At 36.5% G+C, this 22754-nt stretch overlaps 1 protein-coding gene across 3 annotated transcripts in view; it reads right to left on the bottom strand.

Annotated features, from left to right (window-relative positions):
- Positions 1-323: 323 nt before the first annotated feature.
- SS18 (SS18 subunit of BAF chromatin remodeling complex) overlaps positions 324-22754 on the bottom strand; it is a 43633-nt gene continuing 21202 nt past the window's right edge. The window contains exons 5-11 of one of the 3 annotated variants that reach the window (XM_005517207.3): positions 20886-21107; positions 11217-11384; positions 10394-10498; positions 8122-8214; positions 7276-7398; positions 4518-4651; positions 324-2403 (exon numbers count right to left, since the gene is read on the bottom strand). In XM_005517207.3, the coding sequence (XP_005517264.1) occupies positions 2377-2403; positions 4518-4651; positions 7276-7398; positions 8122-8214; positions 10394-10498; positions 11217-11384; positions 20886-21107 (872 nt within the window). In that variant the 3' untranslated portion in view covers positions 324-2376. The remainder of the gene's footprint in view (positions 2404-4517; positions 4652-7275; positions 7399-8121; positions 8215-10393; positions 10499-11216; positions 11385-20885; positions 21108-22754) is intronic. The other 2 variants (XM_005517208.3, XM_014257461.2) reach the window with 2 other exon arrangements.

Below are 22754 nucleotides of genomic sequence, written 5' to 3'. Positions count from 1 at the left end.
GATAACATATCTACACCAGGTTGGGTTCAACACATTTTTGCCTCGTCAACTCATTTATCTAATTCAGTCATCTTGATTATAGCCTCCTGGACCTTCATTTTCAGAGGAAGAATTTCTTAACAAACAACCTACACAACACGCTGATTACTGAACAGTTAATTCTAATTAACTTGGCTATGGCAAGAGAATTTTGATAAAGTCCTAGACTGCAAATAAGGTTTGGTTATTCTGGCCAAACGTCTTTAAAATCAAAACCCACAGCAGAGTCTCCAGATGAGACATCAGAGTGATAGGGATCTAATTTAAAGAAACAAATGAGAAAATTAAAATCACAAATAATTTATTCTTCCGTTAGAATTGATGGAGTACAGTTTTAAATAGCAATGAAGTACACAGTGGTGGAAAATTGGCACAGAACCTACAAGCTTTTAATTCATAATAATGTTCCTCATGCCATATCTGTTCAAACCTTGATGTGTATTTTTTATCAACTTCAACAAAACTGTTTTCCCTTTAAAAAGGATGCACAAATTGAAAATCTTGTTTTCCAGATATAATGTCACACTAAGAACACCAGGTTTTTGGTTTTTTTTCCCCCTGAACACTGATTGCAAACTGAAAAAAGCAAAATATTATTTTACTCCTGGGTTAATCTTAAGTATTATAATTTATAAAAGTTGCCAGGTATTCTTGAATGCATATATTTCTGCAAACAGAATATCCATTTATTTATCTGATACACAGTTGAAGGGCAATTTCAAAACCAATTTTTTTGTGTACTATTGTTATTGATCAAGGTGCTGCCTCTCTCTCACATGCAACACTGTAAGGATTAATGCAGTTTAAAACAAAACTTGGCATTTGCCTCAAGGTTTTATACTTGATGTTATAAAACATCCCCTTGGTCTCATGTTAACCAATAAGAAAAACGGGCAAACAAAAATGCCCCTTCTTCTAAAGTTTTTAACTCCCAGTTAGGAAAGCTGTCCTGGTTCCGGCCAGGACGGGGTTAACTTTTGCAGCAGCCAGGAGGGGACACCTCATTTTCTGGGGACCCTTCCAGGCTGGGTAGTGTGGGGTGGAACGGGCTCTGGTGGTGAGCAATCAACCGCTGTGAAGCCTTCACCTCCTTCTTGCCCCCTCTGGCACTGGTATTGTTGCCGTTACTTTTGCTTCCTTACTTCTTTGCTGTTTCCAGTAAATTGTTCTCCCAAGCCGTGATCTTTACCTTTTGTGCCTCCAATTCTCCTCTCCAGCCTGCCACAAGGGAGGGGGAGGGAGAGTGGGGAGCAAGTGAGCGGCAGAGCGTGGTTTGGAGCGTGTCAGTGGGAACACTAAAACTGGGGAATACTGTTCCTAAACCACAACAAAAGTTTAGATAGGTTTTACAAAGTCCTCTAGGCTATATTGATACATACAAATTATTCAACTAAAGGTTAAAATACACTTATACAATACAGTCCTGTTCTCCATATTCTTTTTCAAGTTCTTTGCATATTCAAGCCAAGTAAAATTAACACTTGTCATTTTCTTTGTTATTGCAGTTATTAAGAAGGATTACAGCTTGCTTATGCAAAGCTCTGACAAAACCCTTGAGAAATAAAACCCAAACGTTTATCTTGTTACCCAAAAAATGTTGCAGAAAATTGTCAAACTATGTTAAAAACAATTTTTACAAAACCGTTTCACTCAGAAAAATTGAAAAGCTTAAAAAATTCATCTTTGCACAAGACTATATTACACTGTCCTTAATTATGTTCCCATTTAGATAACTGGGATTCTCAATCTTTGTACCCATCAGTGACATAGAATGCTCTCCATCTTTTCACTGTTATCTTTATTGTACACAATTTCAAGACTAATACAATCAAGCATTTACCATGCCCCTACCCATTTTTAACAGTAGATTTGTTATCCTGCCCAGCCAGTAGTGTACTGTCTTGCATATTCAACACATGAAAAACATAATATACAAAATATTGCTGCTGTAAAAAGTGTGCATTTCCCCTTTCCCCCTACAAAAAAAAATCTGTGGAAAAAATATTAAATTCCCATAACCTTCATAAACATACAAAGCTGTTCGCACCTCTCAGTCTGTAACAGTATATTTGACATACAGCTCTCAACTCACTGCAAATTGTTATATCACAGATTTTCTGTCCAATATTGCCATCTAGAGTAGAGTTGTGAAACTAGTTTCTGAGAATCTACAGCCTTTAACAGTTAACCCATAACGACTGTGTACCATAAAACAGCCACGAGATTTTTCCAAAATCTAGATGGAATGGGAAGTTCTCATCTTGGGAAGATGTCCACAGTGCTGAGGAGACAATATGGCTGCTAATAGATTTTGCCTACCGGAATGTGAGTACTTTTTCACTGTTGATAATTTCCATATTGACCCTAAAAAAAAAGCAAAATACATAATTAGACCACAAGGTATATTTTCCTGAATTTAAAGCTGTAATTGGAAGGCCATCCAAATAAACTGTGAGAATAAAAAGAAACAAAAGTAAACAATGAGTAACTAGTGTAGTTTCATCTCACTAAAATTACTTTGTGCTTTAATGTAGAAGTAAAGACATAAATTTAAGGCCAGGAACCTGATTTGATAAAAAGACTATACCTTTACATTCAATAGGCTGCTGTGAAATTAGCAGAGCATTATCGAAAAACAAAAGATGTGGATTAATTTCCACCTAAACTTTGGAAATTATTTCAAAAAGCCAAGGTCACTTAAATTCAAAGTAATTTCGGCACTAACCATGACACAGAGGTACCTAAAATTATTGATATTATTTTTCATTAGAGAAAAATGGTAAATGTATTTCAAAACCAAGGCACATCCTGGGGAACATAAAGAACTGGTCCACATATCCTGCGGGAGGCAATTAATGCATAGATCTGATACACAGAATTACCACCCTTACTGATATTCTCTGTTTCTTTAGACAGAATGTCATGTACTGCAGAGGTGGACAGAGGTGAAAGCATCAATGCTATAAGCTTACCATGATCCTTCACCACAGGGTTCAAGGATTGCAGAAAGAAGTACTGTGTTAAGAAATGAACACGCTCCAAACTGATCCTGCCACCATTCCATGTAAAGTACTACCACAACAAGGCAGTATTTTACATTTTAGTTTTATGTTCAATGTCAGTTATGTTCCATTATAATATAACAATCAGTCATGAAGAAGTGTTTCACAACAGCTGCCAGATGAGAATTTAAGCAGCACAACTCCTATGGGAATGGACAGTATGAAAGAGAGGTCTTCTATAATTGAGTTTCCCAGTGGAACTTAAGATTGCACAAACTGGAGAAGCACAGCCTATCCACAGAGAGGGTTATCCACTTCTACTATAAGGAAAGCTGGAAAAAACTCAGTAAATTGTGATTAAGTTTCCTTGATCCTATACTGGCCACAAGCAAAGTATTCTCCTGTAGCTTATTGTTTTCAGAGGAAGCTACTGGTTCAGTGCATAAACATTTTATCTGTTAAATAATTAAAACTAACTGCATCTCTAAACTACCACACTGAGACTTTGTTCCTTCTTCCTTGTCTTTTCTAATTTCTGTAGAAAGAAAGACAACTGTCCTTTAAAATTGTGGGCAACTTTCACTTCCTCAGAGAAATTTTTCTTGAAAGTTCAACTGATCTTCTACTGACATAGTAGGATTTTATTTTAAAGAACCTCAACTTTATCATTTAGTTAATCTTAACGTTATTTATACTAAGGAAAGTAACAGTGTACATTTTAATGACATTTCTGAATGATACATAGCAAGAAGTTTGGATTTTTACAAGTTAGTACCTTTTACAGGAACAAAACCTGTTTCATCCTTGAATTCTAAGACAGCTTTTTTTTTCGTAAGCCCTTCACTACAAGTCCAGCCTAAAGTTTTGGTAGTAATTGTTTGTTTTAATCTTGTCTTAGCAGTGATAGGAGTGAAGCAGTTGATTTTCAGGTCTCTTCTTTCCCACATTCACTGCTCCCTTATACTGCTCAGAGAAAATCTGTGCAAAACCAGGTTTCATGTCTCCCCATAAGCTCTGCAGTTGAAGGACCTCAGCTGCATGCCTGAGGTGCTTTTGCAACTGAAGAGGAAGATTATGATTAGGATTTGTGTTTGTGGAAAATAAATTCAACCATTTCTATTGCAAAGAAGTAATGAAAAATGATCCACCATGAGATTTAGAAACCTCATTTTTCATATAAGTCATTCGCCATAAGGCTATGAAACACATCACCTTAATTTTTAACATCCAAAAATACTGCTGGGAAGGCCTCAACTAGCCAAATTGCATTAAAACTTAGCAAACACAAGAGAGAATGACTAATCACAATTCCATACAAATGATTCTTGGTAACTTGCCAAGAAATAAACTCCATGAGAATTGTACACACATACTTGGAAGACCATGTCCTAAAATTCATTAGTTTAAATGTCCAAAATCTGAGATTATCAAATGAGAGTGTAAGAATCACAACTTTCTCATCAAACAAAAGAATACCTGGTCATATCCATAAGGCCTCTGCTGTGGTGGTTGTGGTGGCCCAGGCTGCGTGGGTCTGTATCCCCCATACTGCTGTCCTTGTCCTTGTGGATAATTGGGATATTGAGGCCCTGGACCACTCTGGGAAGGGCCTGAGGATCATTAAATGAAGCAGAAAAAAAAAAAAAACAAAAGAAGAAGAAAAAAAAAAAGAGTGCTTAAGATGTTGGAAAGAAGAGAACAGGAAAAACACTGAATTTTACAACTAACCAGGAGTAAGAAATGCCACCACTGTGCAATTAAGTCTTTTCAGTGGCCCACCCCTCTCCCCCTGGAAAGTACCTTTGCTGCCAGGGCCTGTGCTCCAACCACAGAAACATTTACTTTTATTTATATATTCATTATTTAATATCAATGCATGTAGTTCCACATACAAGGTCACAGGACAGAGAAAAACAAAGCAAGAAATTATAAACATGAGCCCTTTCCAGGATTTAGGAAGACAGTCTCCTGATACATGCTACTTTAATTCCAGAATTTTCTAATCCGAAGAGCAGCCAGATAACCAGCTATGTTTAACATCTGGACTTTTTTTTGAAGAGACCCGCAGTACTGTGCTGCCAGAAAGTGGAGTCTCACACCACAGCAGGCAATCATGGATGGAGTGTCAGGCAAGCAAGTTATATATGTATAAAATGTGAGATGTGACAAGCAGTAAAAGCTATTGTGAAATGGAAAAAAGCACCCTCTACTCCATACTCCTTTGGTAATATTAACTTTCCAGAAAAAGGCTAGGAAAAAACCCAAAACTTGGACTCCATTCTTTTTTGTCTGTAACAGAAGGAGTTCTTTTGCAATAGTATTAGCAGTTCTTTTGAACAGTAACTTTCTGTTACTATTCATAGGGATTTGGCCTATCCACCACTGGAAGCTGCATGTTACCACCATCAGGAAGCCATGTTCCAAACAAAATTATCCCCATCTCCTCCAGCACTGGGAGAGATGGCGTACTCTGTATTTCAGTGTCACTCTCTATGAATCCTTTGCAGTGGATCTGCTAGCTTTTTCAATACCACCCCTTGAAAATCTCAGAGCTGAAGATTTGCAGCTCTTCAGAAATGCTTTCTTTTAAATAAACCAAGGCTTTTTTTTCCCCTCCCCTCAGAAGGAACGGATGCATTTTAGCACCTGTGATTCAGTGCTAGAGAGGGGTAGTTTTAGCTACAGACATTGGACATTAAGATGACATAAGCTGGTAACTCCTTCAGTAATTCTGGATCTGTAAGACAGTGAAAAGACAACCTGGAGAAGAAAAGCTCCATAAGCTATTACCATTCTTCTCAGGCCTCAAATCCCCTTGAACTACGCAGTTTCAGCTATCCACTGAACCTTAAAGATTGATAATGACTGAGATATTGATTTCTTTTTGAAAATTAGAAAGCAATTAAATATTAAATGGAGCAAGAATATGACATCCTAGAAGTGCTGTGTTCATCTGACAAATGAACGTGGGTTTATTTATTCATGGTAATTCTTTATAGCTGAATTCTAAATATTCGTTGAGACATTACAAAGAAAAAAAATGGAACTTCAGTAACAGTTTCTACTAGAAACCAGAAACTGAAAAATGTTATTCTGTTTTACGAATTATGTTGGATAAGTAGCTCCAAAAGATTTCCTAATCCCTTTTCTTCTAGTATTTCTTAACCTAAACTTTCAGAATAAATCAATTTTATTTCTTTACTTACAAAGTTCAAAGCAGTGATCTACATAGATCGCCACACTGATCTTCAGTCTGTTCCTATATTATATTTAGTAGAACGTAGGTACAAGTATTACTTCAGAACTATCAATTCATCCATAACCTCCAGAAGTAGAACACCTGGTAAATCTCAGTGGATCCTCTTAAAACTTAACTCTGTCTCAACATAACTGGATTTCATGTGAATCTGGAATTTATCTACATGGCAAACAAATTACTTGTGCATTTCCTCACATACACACAATGCTGAAAGGTTTAATCCTGCAAAAGAGCTGAAAGCTAAAATACATGGAATTTATGGAATTTCAGAGATTCATTCTTCTGTGATAAATATATATGACTTTACAGTATGCAAGCAAGTAAAACTTGCTCTCCTGACACGAAGACTTTTAGAATTAATGCACCAAAATTACATTCTACTGCTTTAAGTTTCCTTTTTGGGAGGTCTTCCTTGAATCCAGGGACTTGTGGCAGAGGATTTCTCATTCCTGCCATGTATCATGAGGTTTGGACTACCAGTGCGAATTTATAAGGCAAAGTGTCTTTAAAGCTGCACTGTCAATGCTTACAGTCCTTTCTCTACTGATCAGTCTAAGAATTTGAAAAGAATGATTCATGTATGTTGAATGAAGTTTTAAACCAGTTTTTAAAAGACTGTTCTAACTGGCAAATCCACAGATGAAAGGGATTCTTTGTCATCTTTCTGAGTGCATTCACCCACTGAGGACAGAAAAGAGCAATCTTTATGGGTCCTTCTAAATTACAGACACCCATTACAATGCTGTTTAGTCACCTTCAGTTTTCTGTGCTACCACACTCTTCTAGACTGTCAATAGATCTAATTCCCAAAAGACGCTGCCTTCTACGTTTTCTTGTCTCAGCCCAGTGAAACTGGAGGCACAGAGCTGTTCTGTGCAAGCCTGGCCCCAGGACACGGTCAAACAGGGATGCAGCAACACACAACAAGTCTCTTAGTCCTTTCTGTGACAGCTGTCTGTATCCTCAGGTTCTTACCATAACCCTGCTGTTGTCCTGGGTAGCCTTGTTGGCCGGGATATTGCTGCTGTTGTGGTGGATAACCCTGCTGCTGGGGTGGTCCTTGATATGCATCTTGCTGCTGACCATATTGCGAGTTTCCTGTAAGATCATTGCAAGAAAGCAAAAACTCATAAAGACACCTATTTTACTATATTTTTCCTTCTAAGATGCACAGCCAACAACACAAGAACAAAATGAAAATGCAATATTGATTTCAAAAACTGAACAAAACAAAGAAAACTCAAACCAAACAGAAGGAACTCGGCCAAACAAACTGCAGTTAAAGCCAATTTTGCAAAGTTGAACTGCAGCATTTTCAGCATCTCTGCCAAACGAGCATTACATTTACTGGAACATCACAGTCATAAGATCATGACTATGCTAAATAAAATAAAAATAAAAAAAAAAAGACAAAATTAAGGACAGCTACAAGAGCACAGACTAGCTACACAAGATCAGCAAGCTGTTTCCTAATGGCACTATGATTATACAAAATATATACACACACAAAAAGATATACAACTGAACCAACAAATTTATGTTAAAATAAAAATTTCCATTGAGGTAAAAAAAAAATCTCTAGAGTGTTTTAGTCATTTTACTGTTGTTAGAATGGCAAATTGTGGTTATATATTTTAGGTGTTTGCAAGAAATTATTCTGAAGGCTTCAAGTTCCCTGCCATTTCCAAGACAGCCAGCAACTAGTATTCTACAAGAGCTTTGCATGGGTATAAGTTGTGTTGTGCAAGAATTTCTGTTCCCGTTGAGGGTGGGGGAGGAAAGGGAATGTATGTGTGTATGTGTGTGAAGGTATATAGATACCTCCTTCGTAGTAATGTTGTGAGGAATCCTCATAAGGCCTATCGTAGCCTTGTTCAGGATACGACGGTTGCTGATAACCGTAATCATTATGACCTACATCAATTCGACAAGAGACAGGAAGAAACGTTAATGGCCTCTGAGTGAAAACCCTAAAAATATTTCATTTCTCAGAAAAATGAAAAAAAAAAAATTTCAACTGGATATACATGAAAAAGAATTTTAAATTGTATTAGCCAAAGACTTATTAATATGATTTCCTTTCATATTGAATTAACATGTGACAGGGGAAAAAAAAGGCTTAATGCAGTAGTTCTAGAAACATCACAGCAAGGGATGGTCTTAACCTTCCAATAATCCTTGTTGGGGGAGTGGGGGGGGAAGTACTTCATCTTTCACTCAAAAAAAAAAATGAAAGCATTTAGGCCTTTCACATGTAAATAACCTGAATTAAATTAGAATGAACAAAGAAAGCAATTATCATACTTTGTCTAACACCTGTTCTGCTGATCTCCAATTCAAAAGCATATGCTAAAAGCAGTGTGAAATATAACAAATAAAGCTCAATGAAGTTATGAACCATTATCTACATTAAATTCTGTTTTTAAATGACAGATATGTAACACTCTCAAGGTTTTCCCTACAAACAGAATTCCTTCTTAAGGTCTTAAGAAAACTTTTCCTCTTACATTCCAGTCCTGAGCAGATTCATTACAAACAAACCTTTCTATTCAGAGACTACAGGCATCTCTGATTAAAAACCCAATACATGCAGTAAGCATCCCACCTGTTGTTTGTCTTAGTACACATATATTTTATCTTATAGATGATGAAAATATATCTTATTTCTAACTTGGTCAAGAATACATGCCAAAATTTTGTTTACATTTGAAATTAAATAATATAAATTTGGAATAAAAATTTTACATACAAGTAAGGAAAGGAGAAAACAGTTCTAATACTCAGTGGTTTTGTTATGAGGTCTGTAACTGTACAGTACATCACTGACTGAATTTTACATGCATACATAACCGTTAGAACAAGTCTTAAAATAAGCTCCTTGTATTCTATGAAAGAGTAATAATGAGGTAATAATAAAGATGACTCTTTAGAAGGAACAGATCTTAGAAGTAATCTATGCTGCTACAGAGCTGTTGATGGTAACATCTAACTGCCCTTACTAAATTGCCTGTAACAATTTAGTGTTCATTCGTGTACATAAATGCTCCAAAATGAAACCTGAATAATTACCAGTTAATGCAAATTGTAAAATAACTCTGCACATACATCTCCAGAAATTAACACATGTAAGCTTATACAGATATGGCTTGATGTATCTTAAAATCAATCTGGTGGAACTTAAATTCAAACAACTGACTTGCATCCCTTTATTTGCTATGAAAATTTGCTTTGGCAATTACACAACTTTGCTTTTTATACATTTTTTAAACATTAAGATCTACCACATTTCTTGAACTTCATAAGATACCATTAAGTTGCACACATGGTTATCACAGTAGTCAGGAATCAGCATCTTTGTTGTCCCAGCCTCTGCTCAGCCTGAAAACAAGTTAATTTCAGCTTTTCTAACTTATAACACAATCCAATAGTCTTCAGCACTCCATATTCCAAGAGGTAGGAGGACAGATTTATGAAATTCAAAGTTTCAGTCTTGTCTTGATAGCACTGAGGGGACACCTAAAGAGGATTCACATTTCCAATATCCTCAGGGCAAGGACCATTTTATTCCTATATAAATGTTAAACTGAAGGCCCATACCATGTCAGCAATAACACATTTGTGCGACTTACATGACAACTAAACACTAAGTTTAAAAAAGTATTTACAGAAAAAACTCACATCTTTTTAGCAAGTTTTTTCAGTTCAGTAAAATTTTTAATAAAAGGATATCGCCCCCTCTCTTATTGATAATAAAGTTATGACTGTTTAAATTCATCTCAATTATATTAGATATGCTAAGGAACTCTCCATTCTTTGAGAAAAACCAATTATTTCCATTCTTTTGAAATACTAAAACTGTTGTTAAGAGTTTCAAATTACATGCTTTAAGTTGTAAATTTAACTAGTCATAGTAACTTAAACTAGTAACAACTGTAAAAAATTGTAGTAACAATTCTGAATTTCAAAGGTTTTGTAAATGTGAGGTATGATATCCAATTACTATTCTTGCCTCATCCCTTAATTTTGGGCATATGACTACATTAGTATTGGGCAGGTATAGAAAATGGGAAGGTTAACATTTATGAGAGATTACCATCAGGGTAATATTGCTGGTTCATGCCTTCAGGAGGACCTTGTCCACCATGACTGTATTGGTCCCCATAATAGTCTTCCTGGCCTGAGTACTGCTGTGGTGGGCCTGAAAAACCACAACCAGTCAATACGTAAATAACTTGTTTTCTCTGTTATAAAGCCTGCTAATTTCTGATTTTAGTATGAGAAATATTTCTCAAATGTATTCCCCACCCATATTGTTGCATTACAGATAACATATGTAATCTGGTTTAGTTAAAAAAAATAAGTAAATGTATCTATCTACATATACAAACACACAGTTGTTTGGCTGCACTAGACTGAGACTACATATATCAAACTTCAGTTTTGAGCTCATTTTAGGAATATGTGTATAACAAACTAAGGTGTTAAAAATAAAATTATTCTTTGTTGAAAAGGACTAAAAAGAAAAAAGAAAACCAAGATCATGGAACATTGTTCCTTCTTTTGTAATTGAATCAATTCAGAACCAAGTAGGTATTCTGTTCCTTTTTTGTACCTATCATTTACATTTCAAAACAGAATTCTGCATCAGCATATCTGAGACGCATAATTTCAGGATGCATAATCTCAGAAAGAACCAAAAGAAAAAGCAAACAAACTTGTCTTCACATTTCATGGTGATAGCAGTAATCTCTTGCTGCAAGAACCACCCTTAAAAAGGGTAACAAAAAGAGTGTGCAAACAAAGTTTGTCACAACAAATGACTTGACAGAAATTTGGTGTAAGCAAGAAAGTGATGTAAAATGGTTTTAAACATGGTTATTTAAAATCAGTGTAAAAATACTGAAGTGAATTCCTACCTTGCTGTGGTGGCCTGTATGGAGGAATCTGTCTCTGCCCCATCATGTGATTTCCTTGGTTAACTTGGCCCATCATTCCCATTGGTGGCTGCTGCCCCTGGTAATGCTGGCCACCTGCCTGTGGCATGTTGTATTGCTGGGAGGGAGGCTGCTGGTGCATCATTGGACCTGCAAAAGGAGAAGCAGCAAAAATGTCAAATATGCAAAAAATTATTTGTATTAAACTTTTCCAAAAGAACATGGAAACCTCAGCCTTTAAAAATGCACCAAAAAAGGCTTTGCATATCCAGTGTTCTGATAAGGGTTTGTTGTTTCTGGACCTATGAAAATGTAGGTGAACAATCCAGTAATCAACTACGAAACTGAAGTCAGCCTGAATAAGGTTGCTTTTTAGATTATTTTTCTTCAAAACCACAGATTATTTTATACACACACAAATATAACTGAAACACTTTTACGACTTTTTGTTTTAAAATCTTCAAAAAAAGCGTAGGTGAAAACCTGATGGTGAAACCTTGGTAAGTCATAGAAAAATTATTTAACATTTGTGATTTCCTCAGAGCATAGTTTCAATACACACATAGTTGCTGTTATATTCCATCAACAAACCACTAAGCTGTTATCACAAAATCAACAATTTTATTTAGCCTGTAAAGACAAACCATGGGAACCTGACAGGCAATTACACAACTGGCATAAGCAGAAAGCCCACAGAACACAGGCTCTGTCTGACTCTGAACAGTCCCAAACAGTCTGTAACAAAAAAATCTTTCATACCAAATTGCACCAAGTTTCTACGAACCACAGGAAGAGACCAGGAAAGGTCAAGTATTGTCCATGTTTTATCAACTGACAAAATCTGATTAAGACTGTACTTGGAGAAATGCAAATTTCAGTAATGAAAACAGACAGTTAAAGAGCACCCTACTGACATCACACAGCAATGAAAACGATGATTATACCATTTCATTATATGAGACTGCAGGTTAGACTGATATTTAACAAAGAACAGCCTCAGTGCCTCCTCTGTAGTACCACTTCAGAAAAGAGCTATTCCAGTATCAAAAACATGAGGAGGAAAAAGTTGTGACAGGGAGCTGAACTTTTTTAAGTAACAGATTTTTGTAACAGATTAATTCAAACCACTTCACACATACTGCCCAGTCCATAATGGTGAAACCCTAAACTTTTTTTGCCTTTTTAAAAAATAACTTATTTTATAAACTACAAAGACAACAAGAAACTAGCAGCCTCACTAAAAATTAAAACAAACTATGACATCAAACTAGCAGAGCCACTCCTAAGTGCCATCCAAGGAGAAAAAGGAAGATATCACCTACTTTCTGTATGCTTAGATTTTTCCATTCCGTTTAGTATTTTTAAAAAACTAGGTGCTGAAGCACAAGCAGAAAGTCCTGAATGAAACTACAGTACTGGAAAAATACCTAGATAAAGTGACAATGGATTTATACAGGAAAGGGAATATGTAGTCACATAGATCTGTCTATGCAGAGTTATGAGGGAAAGTTAAGACAAATTAATTAATGGTATGAATTCAAATTTAGCTGCATGAATGAATGAATTTAGTTCTAATGCTAAATCCCATAAAACCCCTGTGTGATATCTCTCACTGAGAAGTAAAGTGACCTAAGCTTCATTTTCCTCTAGAGATAAGTATTAGCCACTCTTAAGAAGATCCAGTTATGCTTCTACCTTTCAGTATGGGAAGTTTCTGTGTCCTGACTTCAAAGTTAAAAAAAAAAAAGGGGTTAAATTCAGATGTACTTATTTTAGCTATTGGCAAAATACATTTCCCTTTTTGATCTTCTAAACAAGTAGGTAATTTAGATTATTCCATTTCACTACTCCTCTGTTTGGAGGTACTGACAAACATTAAGCAGTCTTGAAAAAAAAATAGAAACTTGTTGCCATAATATTCCTAGATCTCAAGAAAGCTTGTTAATTAACAATATTAATATTAGTCACAATACAATGTGATAAAATGTGTTGGATCCCTATGGTGCAATGTAGAGATTTTCTGTTTGCTTTTTAAATTAGAACTTCATTAACGCTTTGTAGAGCCACAATGAGAATTCACTACCCTGTATCAGGCTGTGTGTTGTGCTCATAACAGACGGCCTGGCTTCCTTCCAATTTGGTTCTTATTAAGAACACACCTATAAGAACCACCATGGTCTCTACTGCCTCATGGAACATAACCATTTTATGCAGCAGTTCTGATGGATGAGGGAGCTTTGAATTTATTCTTCCATTTGAAAAATCTAGCCTAGGAGAAAGCTACATTTATTCATCATGTAATACTTAATATGACATAAAATCCCAAAACTTAATAAAAACCTTAAGACTATTAATTCATTATCTATTTGCATACGGAGAAACTTGAGAAGTGGGTCTGAGAAAACGTCATGAAGTTCAAGAAGTCCAAGTGCCAGGTCCACCACCTGGGTTGGGGCAAACCCAGACATGAGTATGGAGTGGAGAACTCACTGAGAGCAGCCCTGATGTCCTGGGGTGACTTTATGATACTGGTATCCCCAATCGTCTGGTTTATGTTATATATTAAGTTCTGCACCTTTAAGACTGGCTTTGAGAGCAAGAGAGGGGGAAGAAGAAGCGCGCAGTTTGTGTTAAGGAAAAACATCACTCCCACACATCCCGCTCCTGGACTGTGGTGTCTGCAGCACGGACAGACAGCGGGACAGAGCTTCTCTCTGGATTTTAGTTAGTTCTAGCTAGCTGAGGCAGAGGAGTTCCCTGGACCTTTGTTTGTTTTTTTCCCAATTTTCTTGGATCTGTGCAAGCCTGCTCTGGACTGAACACCCAGCCAGACTTTATGATACTGGTATCCCCCTCTCTTGCTCTCAAAGCCAGTCTTAAAGGTGCAGAACTTAATATATAACATAAACCAGACGATTGGGGATACCAGTATCATAAAGTCACCCCAGGACACCTGAGAAGAACTTGAGGGTTTGCATTGATAAAAAGCTGGGTCTGAACTAGCAATGTGGGCCTACAGCCCCGTATCCTGGGCTGCATGAAAACACATGGCCAAGAGGTCAAGTGAGGTGATTCTGCCCTTCTACTCTGCTCTAGTGTCATCTCACCCAGAGTGCTATATCCAGCTCTAGGGTGTCCAGCACAGGAAAGACACAGACCTGTTGGAGCAAGTCTAGAGGATGGCCACAAGGATTATCAGAGGGATAGAGCACCTCTCCTGTAAGGAAATGCTGAGAGAGCATGGAGAAGAGAAAGCTCCAGGGAGACCTCATTGTGGCCTTTCAGTATTTTAAGGGGGCTTTATAAAAGGGAGGGAGATGGGCTTTTTATACAGGCAGATAGTGACAGGACAAGGGGCAATGGTTTTAAATTGAAAGTAGGTATAGATTGGATATTTGGAGGAAATTCTTCACTGTGAGGGTGGTGAGGCACTGGAACAGGTTGCCCAAAGAAGTTGCGAATGCCCCATCCCTGGGTGTGTTCAAGACCAGGATGGATGGGGCTCTGAGAAACTTGGGCTAGCTGTAGCACAGGCAGGGAGCTTTCAGGTCCCTTCTAATCCAAACCATTCAATGATTCTATAACGTTTTCTAATATTTGTGGCACATATTTTTATAATCAACCTAAAATACAGCTTTTGAATTTGCAACAACAAACTACATTTGGTGAAAATCATTATCTCTTCCTGATCTGGAGATAAGACTTTCATATACAAAGTTCACATAACTGAGCTGTAAGAGAATGATCAGTGCTTTCAAAAACTCTCCATAGAAACCCTTTTTTTTGTGAATTTCTAGAACTATTTAATCCAGAGAGGACAAAGTATCTTATCTGTACACAGTTCAAAATGCATCCAAAGAAATATTGTGTTAAGATTATCTCTGTAAAATATGCAGGTACAGAATTTAATTGGTCTATATTATCAATACACATTTTTGTTTAGTAGGTGTAGGCAATTTTGAGCAGTTGAGGGAAAAAAATAACTTCTGCTTCAGCCAGCATCTCATAAGGAGGCCTCATGTACAGGGAAGAACAGGTATGTGGATTAGAGCAAAACTGGAATACAACCTAATCTTCTTGTAAATAGTGACACAATGGCAGTCTCCTGACAAGGACTTTTGGAAACTGACAACCTAGTCTTCACACAGGTATGACAAACAAAGAAACAGAAATACAAACTGAAAATAGGTCCCAGACTAAGTTAACAAATCTGAGACCAGAAGTGCAGAGGATGAAAGAGCTGCAGAAAAGTTCAGTGGTTTAAAGATGTCTCCTTAGCATTGTCCTTTATGCTGAAACTCAGATACTGGTGATAAAACGCTGTAAGAGGACAAGAATAACCACTGACATGGTTGAACCTTTTGAAGCAGAGAAGTTAGGAACACACTCACAAATGAACTGGTCACTCTGCTGTTCTGACTAAAAAGCTATGGGAATAGGTGGGTATGACCAAAAAGCAGCAGTACAAGGTACTGATTCTTCAGCCTTCCAAATTACACCGGTTGTGTTGATCAGGGGTCTCTTCTTTAGGCATTTCACAGTGTACACCTACATAGGTGTACATTGCAACTGGTTATCCATATCTAGAGGATCAACAAAGCCCATCATGCCAGACTTACTACAGTCAATCTCATCACTGTGTCTACTGTTACAAAAGTAACAAAATATATATCACTGCAGCAGCCCTCAGCAAAACTTTTTCACTGTTTTTCCACATATCTAAAAAATTGCTTGTTTTTAAGACTATGGTTTTAAGCTTTGTGAGAGCTATCTTAGAAACTATAATGTAGGGTCAATTTAACTTGACAAACACTGTAGTTCAGATGTGCTTAGTCAAATGAACCACCATCCTTAAAGATGTTTTAACACCAGAAGCATTTTAAACATTATCTCAAAACACTTTGAGGATACAAAACTTTTTTCTACTCCTAATGTATGATTCAGGCTACAAATTAAAGACAGAAGACAATTCTCCACACTTGCACACTCCACAAACTTCTCATCTCAAACAGAACCATAATTTCAGGTATCATTTGGAAAAAAATAGTACATAAAATGTCATAGAAAAAAAAAATCCTTAGATACCAACATTGCCTTTCATGTTTTACGCTAGGGAAAGAAGATGAAAGCACAAATTCTGTGGCAGCTGTTTATATCTTTCGTTTTTTCATGACTAAACTACAGTGTCTTCTGCAGCTAGACATCCTACACAATGCAGCTATAGCATGATGTTGTTTCAGAATGTGGAGGCAATTTTATTTCCCTTTAATAGGATAGATTTCAAAAAAAATTTAGACTGCCCTGCTTTTTCCATAACATCTTGACTACTGTAAGTAATCAAGGTACTGAAACATAACAGTCTCAGCTTACATGGAAGGGAACAGATGGCAAGACATTCACAAAAGGTAGTCGAACACAGAAATCATTTTATCCTGATCTGCCATACCCTGAATATAATTACATTTTAGCTAACATTGGATGCTCCTATCTGTATGTTTCTTTCTATATGTGCACAACAAAAGAACCTGAATCTGCGCCTGCTTCATCTCTACTTTTCCCCTATCATCATGTTTGCTTGTAAGTGAAAGAGCTCTGAAATTTTAATGGAGTTTTTCCAAGGTTATATAAATGAAACTATCATTAAGGTTATATAAATGAAATGAAATTAAATGAAACTATCATTAAAAAATTTCAACACCAGATTTGACAACTGGTTTGCAAATGACTGAGGCAACATGATACTGTCCTGTAAAAGTCACCTGTAAACTAGTTCCCCTTTCCCTTACCACAGGCAACATAAAATGCTCATTCAATAGAGACTGGGAGTTTGGCAACTTTGTGTCAAGTTCTTCTAGCAAGGAATGGAATCCCAGCAAAAGGATCTGAGAAATGAGAAACAGTCTATTGGACGGCCATGCATAGCAAACAGACTTTCTGAGATGACCAAGCTACAATTTCTTGGTTCTTACTCGTAAAATGTATTGATTCTACTACTAAATATGATTCCCTGAGTGTGAAAGATTTGGTCAACATGAAAAATGAGGAATTTCCACGGAAATTTCAGGTTTCAGAAGTATCATGCCTACATCTCCCCTCTGAAAAGTCAAAAACTGGCAACACTTGAAATTTTTTTTCAACCTAAGTAGTTTACCATATTCAAGAAGAAAGGCACCCATATGGACATAGTTCCTTCCATATTCATTCAATTCCTTATGCTTCCTATCTTTTCCAAAAAGGTAACCAATATTCCTTGCAGATGTCCCAGGCTGCTATATTAACTTTTCAATGAAGAGTCATCTACAGAAACTTCCACTTAAAATATTCTGCTTTTTAAGTCCAAAATTACTAGAATTCCTCTTTTAAACTGGACTGACTATGTAAAATTCATATAATGAAAACTCTTCTTCTCAATTAAGGTATTCCTCTGGATAGCATTTTATAACTAGTGCAAATCAATGAGTACAGAGTGGATACAGGAAGTAAATTCAGCAAACTGTTCTGTTACTATGCAGATTATTTCTTAATTAGCACTTTTTCTTTTTTTCTTGCTAACACCATCTGCCTCACAAGGTGTATATACAGCAAGGTGTTTTGGTAGCAAGTGCACATAAAGAGGTTATGCTGAAGCATAATCCAAGTGTTAGAGCAAGCCTTTCTGACTGTTATGGTGGTTTTATCTATTACATAATAGTATGTTTTTCCTTCCCCTAGAAGTACTGGCTTCATTCAGTACACAGTAGGTATTACTCCCTGAAGAACTTTCCATATTTTGTTTCTTCCTAATACATGTGAGATGTGATGCCTAGTCAAATACTGAAGACAGAACTATTAATTCATTCACAGGTTTTCTTATGACACCCATAAGTAATTTGTCCAAATCTTCATAATGAATACACTTTGACAATTCTATTGTGAAATCACATGGTACTGTAATCTTAACATCAGATTCATTCCTCTACAGATGAGGAATCCACACAGGGAAAGATTAAGGTCAAAAACATCTACTAATTTTTAACATCCAGCTTGAGATGCTAAGACCTCATCTTGTAGAATATTTAGCATTATATTTATATAGCATTATATTATATTTAGCCAGTGCTGTTATTAACTGACAGATGTAGTAGGATCTCTCATTTTCAGTATGGATCATTCCTGTAAGACAAAGAAAGAAAGCATACTTAGGGGTTCACAAAAAACCTCCTGACAAGAACACTGAGAAATTTTGGTTCACTTGTGTTTCTGAATTGTTGCACATCTGACCAGTTAGGAAATATTTGAGTTACAATCTTAATCCCCATTTGTTAAACTGCACTGAGTGCATTTCCTAGCAGCTCATTCATGTTTCTTCACTTAGGTGAGAAGCCTGAAGTGGTCAAGCTTGGCTGAGACCTCTGCCCAGCCAGACTGGGGCTTGGCTACCTACCTCTAAATTTCTCATGTTCTCATAGATCACTCTTCATTCTCTGCCCAGCTGTCTTGTAGTCACAAGAGAGTGAAGTTACAAAAATACTTCCTCTAATTTGTCATCAAACTTCAATACACATGTAACAACTAAGAGTAGAAAACTGAAGTGTACTAAGCAGACCTGACTGGGAATCATCTTAGATCAAAAAAACCAAACATGCCCGTCTTCAGACTTAAGACTTCCTCTCTCAGAGATATTTGGAACAGTATTTTTCATTTAACAGCAAATAGCACTTTGCTTGCATAACAGACAAGTTTCAAAGCCTTGCTCCAAAGAAAGGGGCACCTGCACGCCTACATTTATATATGAAGTGCTCTGTTTACTAATCTTTTTGTGAGACATTGAAACTTTTTAAATATAATTTTTAGCCTGACTGCCCTCTACTTCTGTGAAACCTCTGCAAAGAACAGAACCAGCCCTGAAGCAGGCAACCTGGAATGGAAAAAGTCTCAGCCTAAAGGGTCAAAACTTGGCAGAATTAAGAGTTACACAATGCAAAAGCTTGCTGTGGCTCTAATGGCTATGGTAACATTGTTCTAACCAAAGTTTTGCTCTTGTTCTTTAACCTATAATTTGGTTATAAAGAATATAAAATACTGTTTTATTCTTTATTCCCCAAAGTCACTTAAGTACCATTATTTGTTCAGAACAGAAACCTTTTAATTTTATTTCTGCTTATTTCCTGATGATCAATTTTCAAGTTTGACTGACTACTGAAAACACAAGAGAAAAATACTATGAGGAAGAGTAAAGAATGCTACTTTGAGATGGAATCATTGTAGGCCACTCACAAGAAACTGTTTTCTGTAGAGTGAATTAATAGATGGCGCCCTCATAATTGCTCCATAATTACTGATAACTTTGCAACCAAAAAATCTGAACTTAAATGGCACAGGGCTTTTTCAAAGCATCTTACAACGTTAACCAGATTACTATGCTATGTATTGCCCAGAATACAGACATAACTTGCCAGCTCAGAGAGACAGTCAAAAATATTCCCACTTATGATTTTCCCTGCTATGTGCCTATCTTTTGTTTCTTTCACTGCTATACTTTAAGAAAAATGCCATTAACATTGTGGATGTCAAAGGCCTCAGACCTCACACTTTCCCTACTGGTAAGGAAAGTGGAGAAGGAACTTCTCTCATCATGACTTAATTTTAGCCTCTCATTTAAGTTAATCTTTTGTCTGTTTTACACCTTTCAGCAACCTAATAATCAAACTGATCAGTATGACCTGGTCTGTCTATACACCTTAGGAACAGATGGTATCTAAATATAAAAAAGTGGAGCTCTTGTTTGTCTTATGTCTTCTAGCAGGTGCTATGTACAGAACCAGTGCAGTAATAGACTTAGCAGGTAAGTTGAAAATACTGATTGCTGACTTGTAAAGCACCTCTATAACAATATGCAGTACATATACAACTTAATAGTTTGTTGTGCTGTGACTCTAATGCAGTATTTTAATTCCACAATGTCCTTGCACTTCCAGAAGGACATCAGAACATCATCAGTTTATGCAATGGAAATGTCTTAGATACAAAATTAGTTTTGACTTTTACTATATACACAAGGACATCTCATGAAAGTAGTAGGGAGTACCAGATTTATTCCTGGAACTGAATTTTGCTTCCCTAAGACTAACAGACATTCCAAGCTAAAACAGCATGAAGTAAACAAAGACTAACTAGGTATAACAATCTGAGGGCTATCTGACTTTGATTTTTCAATTTAACCAAGAGATATAAAAGCAGAGATTTCTTTTATCAACCTGAATGACAATAACACATTGCTAGAAGCGTAAAGTCTGAAAAAGACAAACAGTAGTTCCAGCTTATAAATGATGAAAGTAGATCCATTCCTAGGTTTTCACATAATACTGGAAAATAGTTCAATGTCTGCAAATAAAAGATACATATGAGAAAAGAGATGTAGAATCTTCCAAACATTCACAGAGTACTCTGAGGTGATCCTTCCATAAGGATCATTGAGACCACGTCTTAGGTAAACGGCCCATAGGGTGATTACAGTCACAACCTTTGTGTTCTTAGCACATTGCCCTAATCAACTGAGCCAACCTCAGGGTACAAACACACTTAAAGAAGGAAATCTACAAGATAAGACCTTAAAAAAATCTGCACCCAAGATGTTCTCCTTTTACAGAAGCTAACAAACACCTCACGTACCTTGGTTTGGTTGCATATTCATGTTCGGTCTGGGCCCATAGTTGCCCATCGGCTGTCCCTGGCTCATTGTCATCTGATTCTGCACTGGCATGCTCTGTGACGATGGCACTGAGTGATTATAGCCACCCATGGACCCATGGCTACTTGAAGGCATATTCATGGAACTGTTTGTCATATTGAGTTGGTTAGGTCCAGGTCCTTGCATAGGCATATGGTTGGGTCCTTCAGAAAGAAAAACAGGGAAAAAAATTGTACACTAAGCATCATAAAAGCAGGTGAAAACAGTCATAATGAATCACAAAACTAAACAGAAGTCATTAAATACAATTACATGAAAATAAATTTAAATATGGTTTGCATGTGATTCCCTCACTTCAAAAACAAAGTAACAGCTCATCTCTACTACATCTTCTTTTGTTGAGTAGCTAAAGCTACAGAAACAAATGTGAATTATCACATAGCTCATCTTCTACCTGTATCATACACAAAACTAGTCTTTTTAGGACTTGCCTAACACAGCCTGAATTTTGTTCTGAATGGCACAAGACCAGTGTAACAGACAGCTTGACAACTCCATCAGAGCTGTAATTGTTACAATGGCTGCAACATTTCTGTGTATTCAAACAACCCATGTTAGACAATTTTTTGAAACTAACAATTAGTATTATTTTCAAATGCAGGCAGTATTGTCATGGTGAAATTACAGAGAATCATAAAAACATTTTGGCTGGAAAAGACCACTAAGATTGCCAAGTCCAACTACAAATTTAATAGTGCCAAGTCCACCACTAAATGCTAACCTAGGCAAACTTTCATTCAAATGATTATACAGCTACCCATAGAAGAAAGAGAAGTAGACAAACACTCCATGGATCACTGATACAACAGCAAAGGCATTTATGGAAAACCTGTGAGTCAGACTAATTTTTCTACAGAGCTGTTTTAATGCCCCTATAGATAAAAATCTAACCAAAACTTGGTCATAACAAGAAGACAACGCTTATCTCCTGAGATGGGAATGAGTAGAAATCTTCATAGTAAGGAATCAAGACTTTTTTTTTTTTTATACTTCAATCACGACTTTTTTATAAGAATGACATGTAAATGGAAAGCATTTAGTGACCTATGCTGGTAAACACATCACCTTTGCTGTGCATATGTAAAAGAACAACACTGGAAATCAGAGAAAGGTGTGATAAAAGGAACAAAGGGAAAATGTTACAGACAATGGTGCATCTTTTCTATTTGTAAATAAGGTGGGAAATTTCAACACAATAGAAAATCAATGCTTTTGATTTCTAATGGACCTAGCATTGCAGTGATTCAGATAGTATGAAACCTTGTGGAATTAAAATGACTGAAGAACTATTTCACATTTCTAATCATATACTATATAGCCAATATTCTGCAACTGTATTTGCGGATTACTAGAGTGGGGGATGATGAGTGGAAGGACAGTCTCCAAATTATCAGTTCAATTTGTGAAGATGCAAAGGAAAAGAAACTTGTTCATACACCCATGAGCCAACAGCATCTTTTCAACTTCTATTTCCCTTCTTCCTGACAACAAAGATTGAATTTGGATTATTCCCTGAATTCAATCTACTCTCAATAGGTATTTTAACAAGTACAACATTACAATACTATCTGGTCAGTTTACTCATTACTTTAGGAATGGGTGAACAGCTACTAGAACTAAAATTAGTAAAGAGGTGGGACTGGATATAACTGCAACAAGTGAAAAAAGATGAAATGTATGGATTCTATCCATGACAAGGACCACACGACAAGACCTCATGAAAATTTGTACAACCAGAGGACATAACAGACCAGACCAACTGTAAACAAGGCAAATGCTGATATGTACAG

The sequence above is a fragment of the Pseudopodoces humilis genome, chromosome 1, assembly GCF_049639895.1.
Source record: "Pseudopodoces humilis isolate 2021_Gansu_Grassland_sample_001 chromosome 1, ASM4963989v1, whole genome shotgun sequence".
NCBI classification, from domain to species: domain Eukaryota; kingdom Metazoa; phylum Chordata; class Aves; order Passeriformes; family Paridae; genus Pseudopodoces; species Pseudopodoces humilis.
This window is presented reverse-complemented; position numbering and strand designations above follow the sequence as displayed.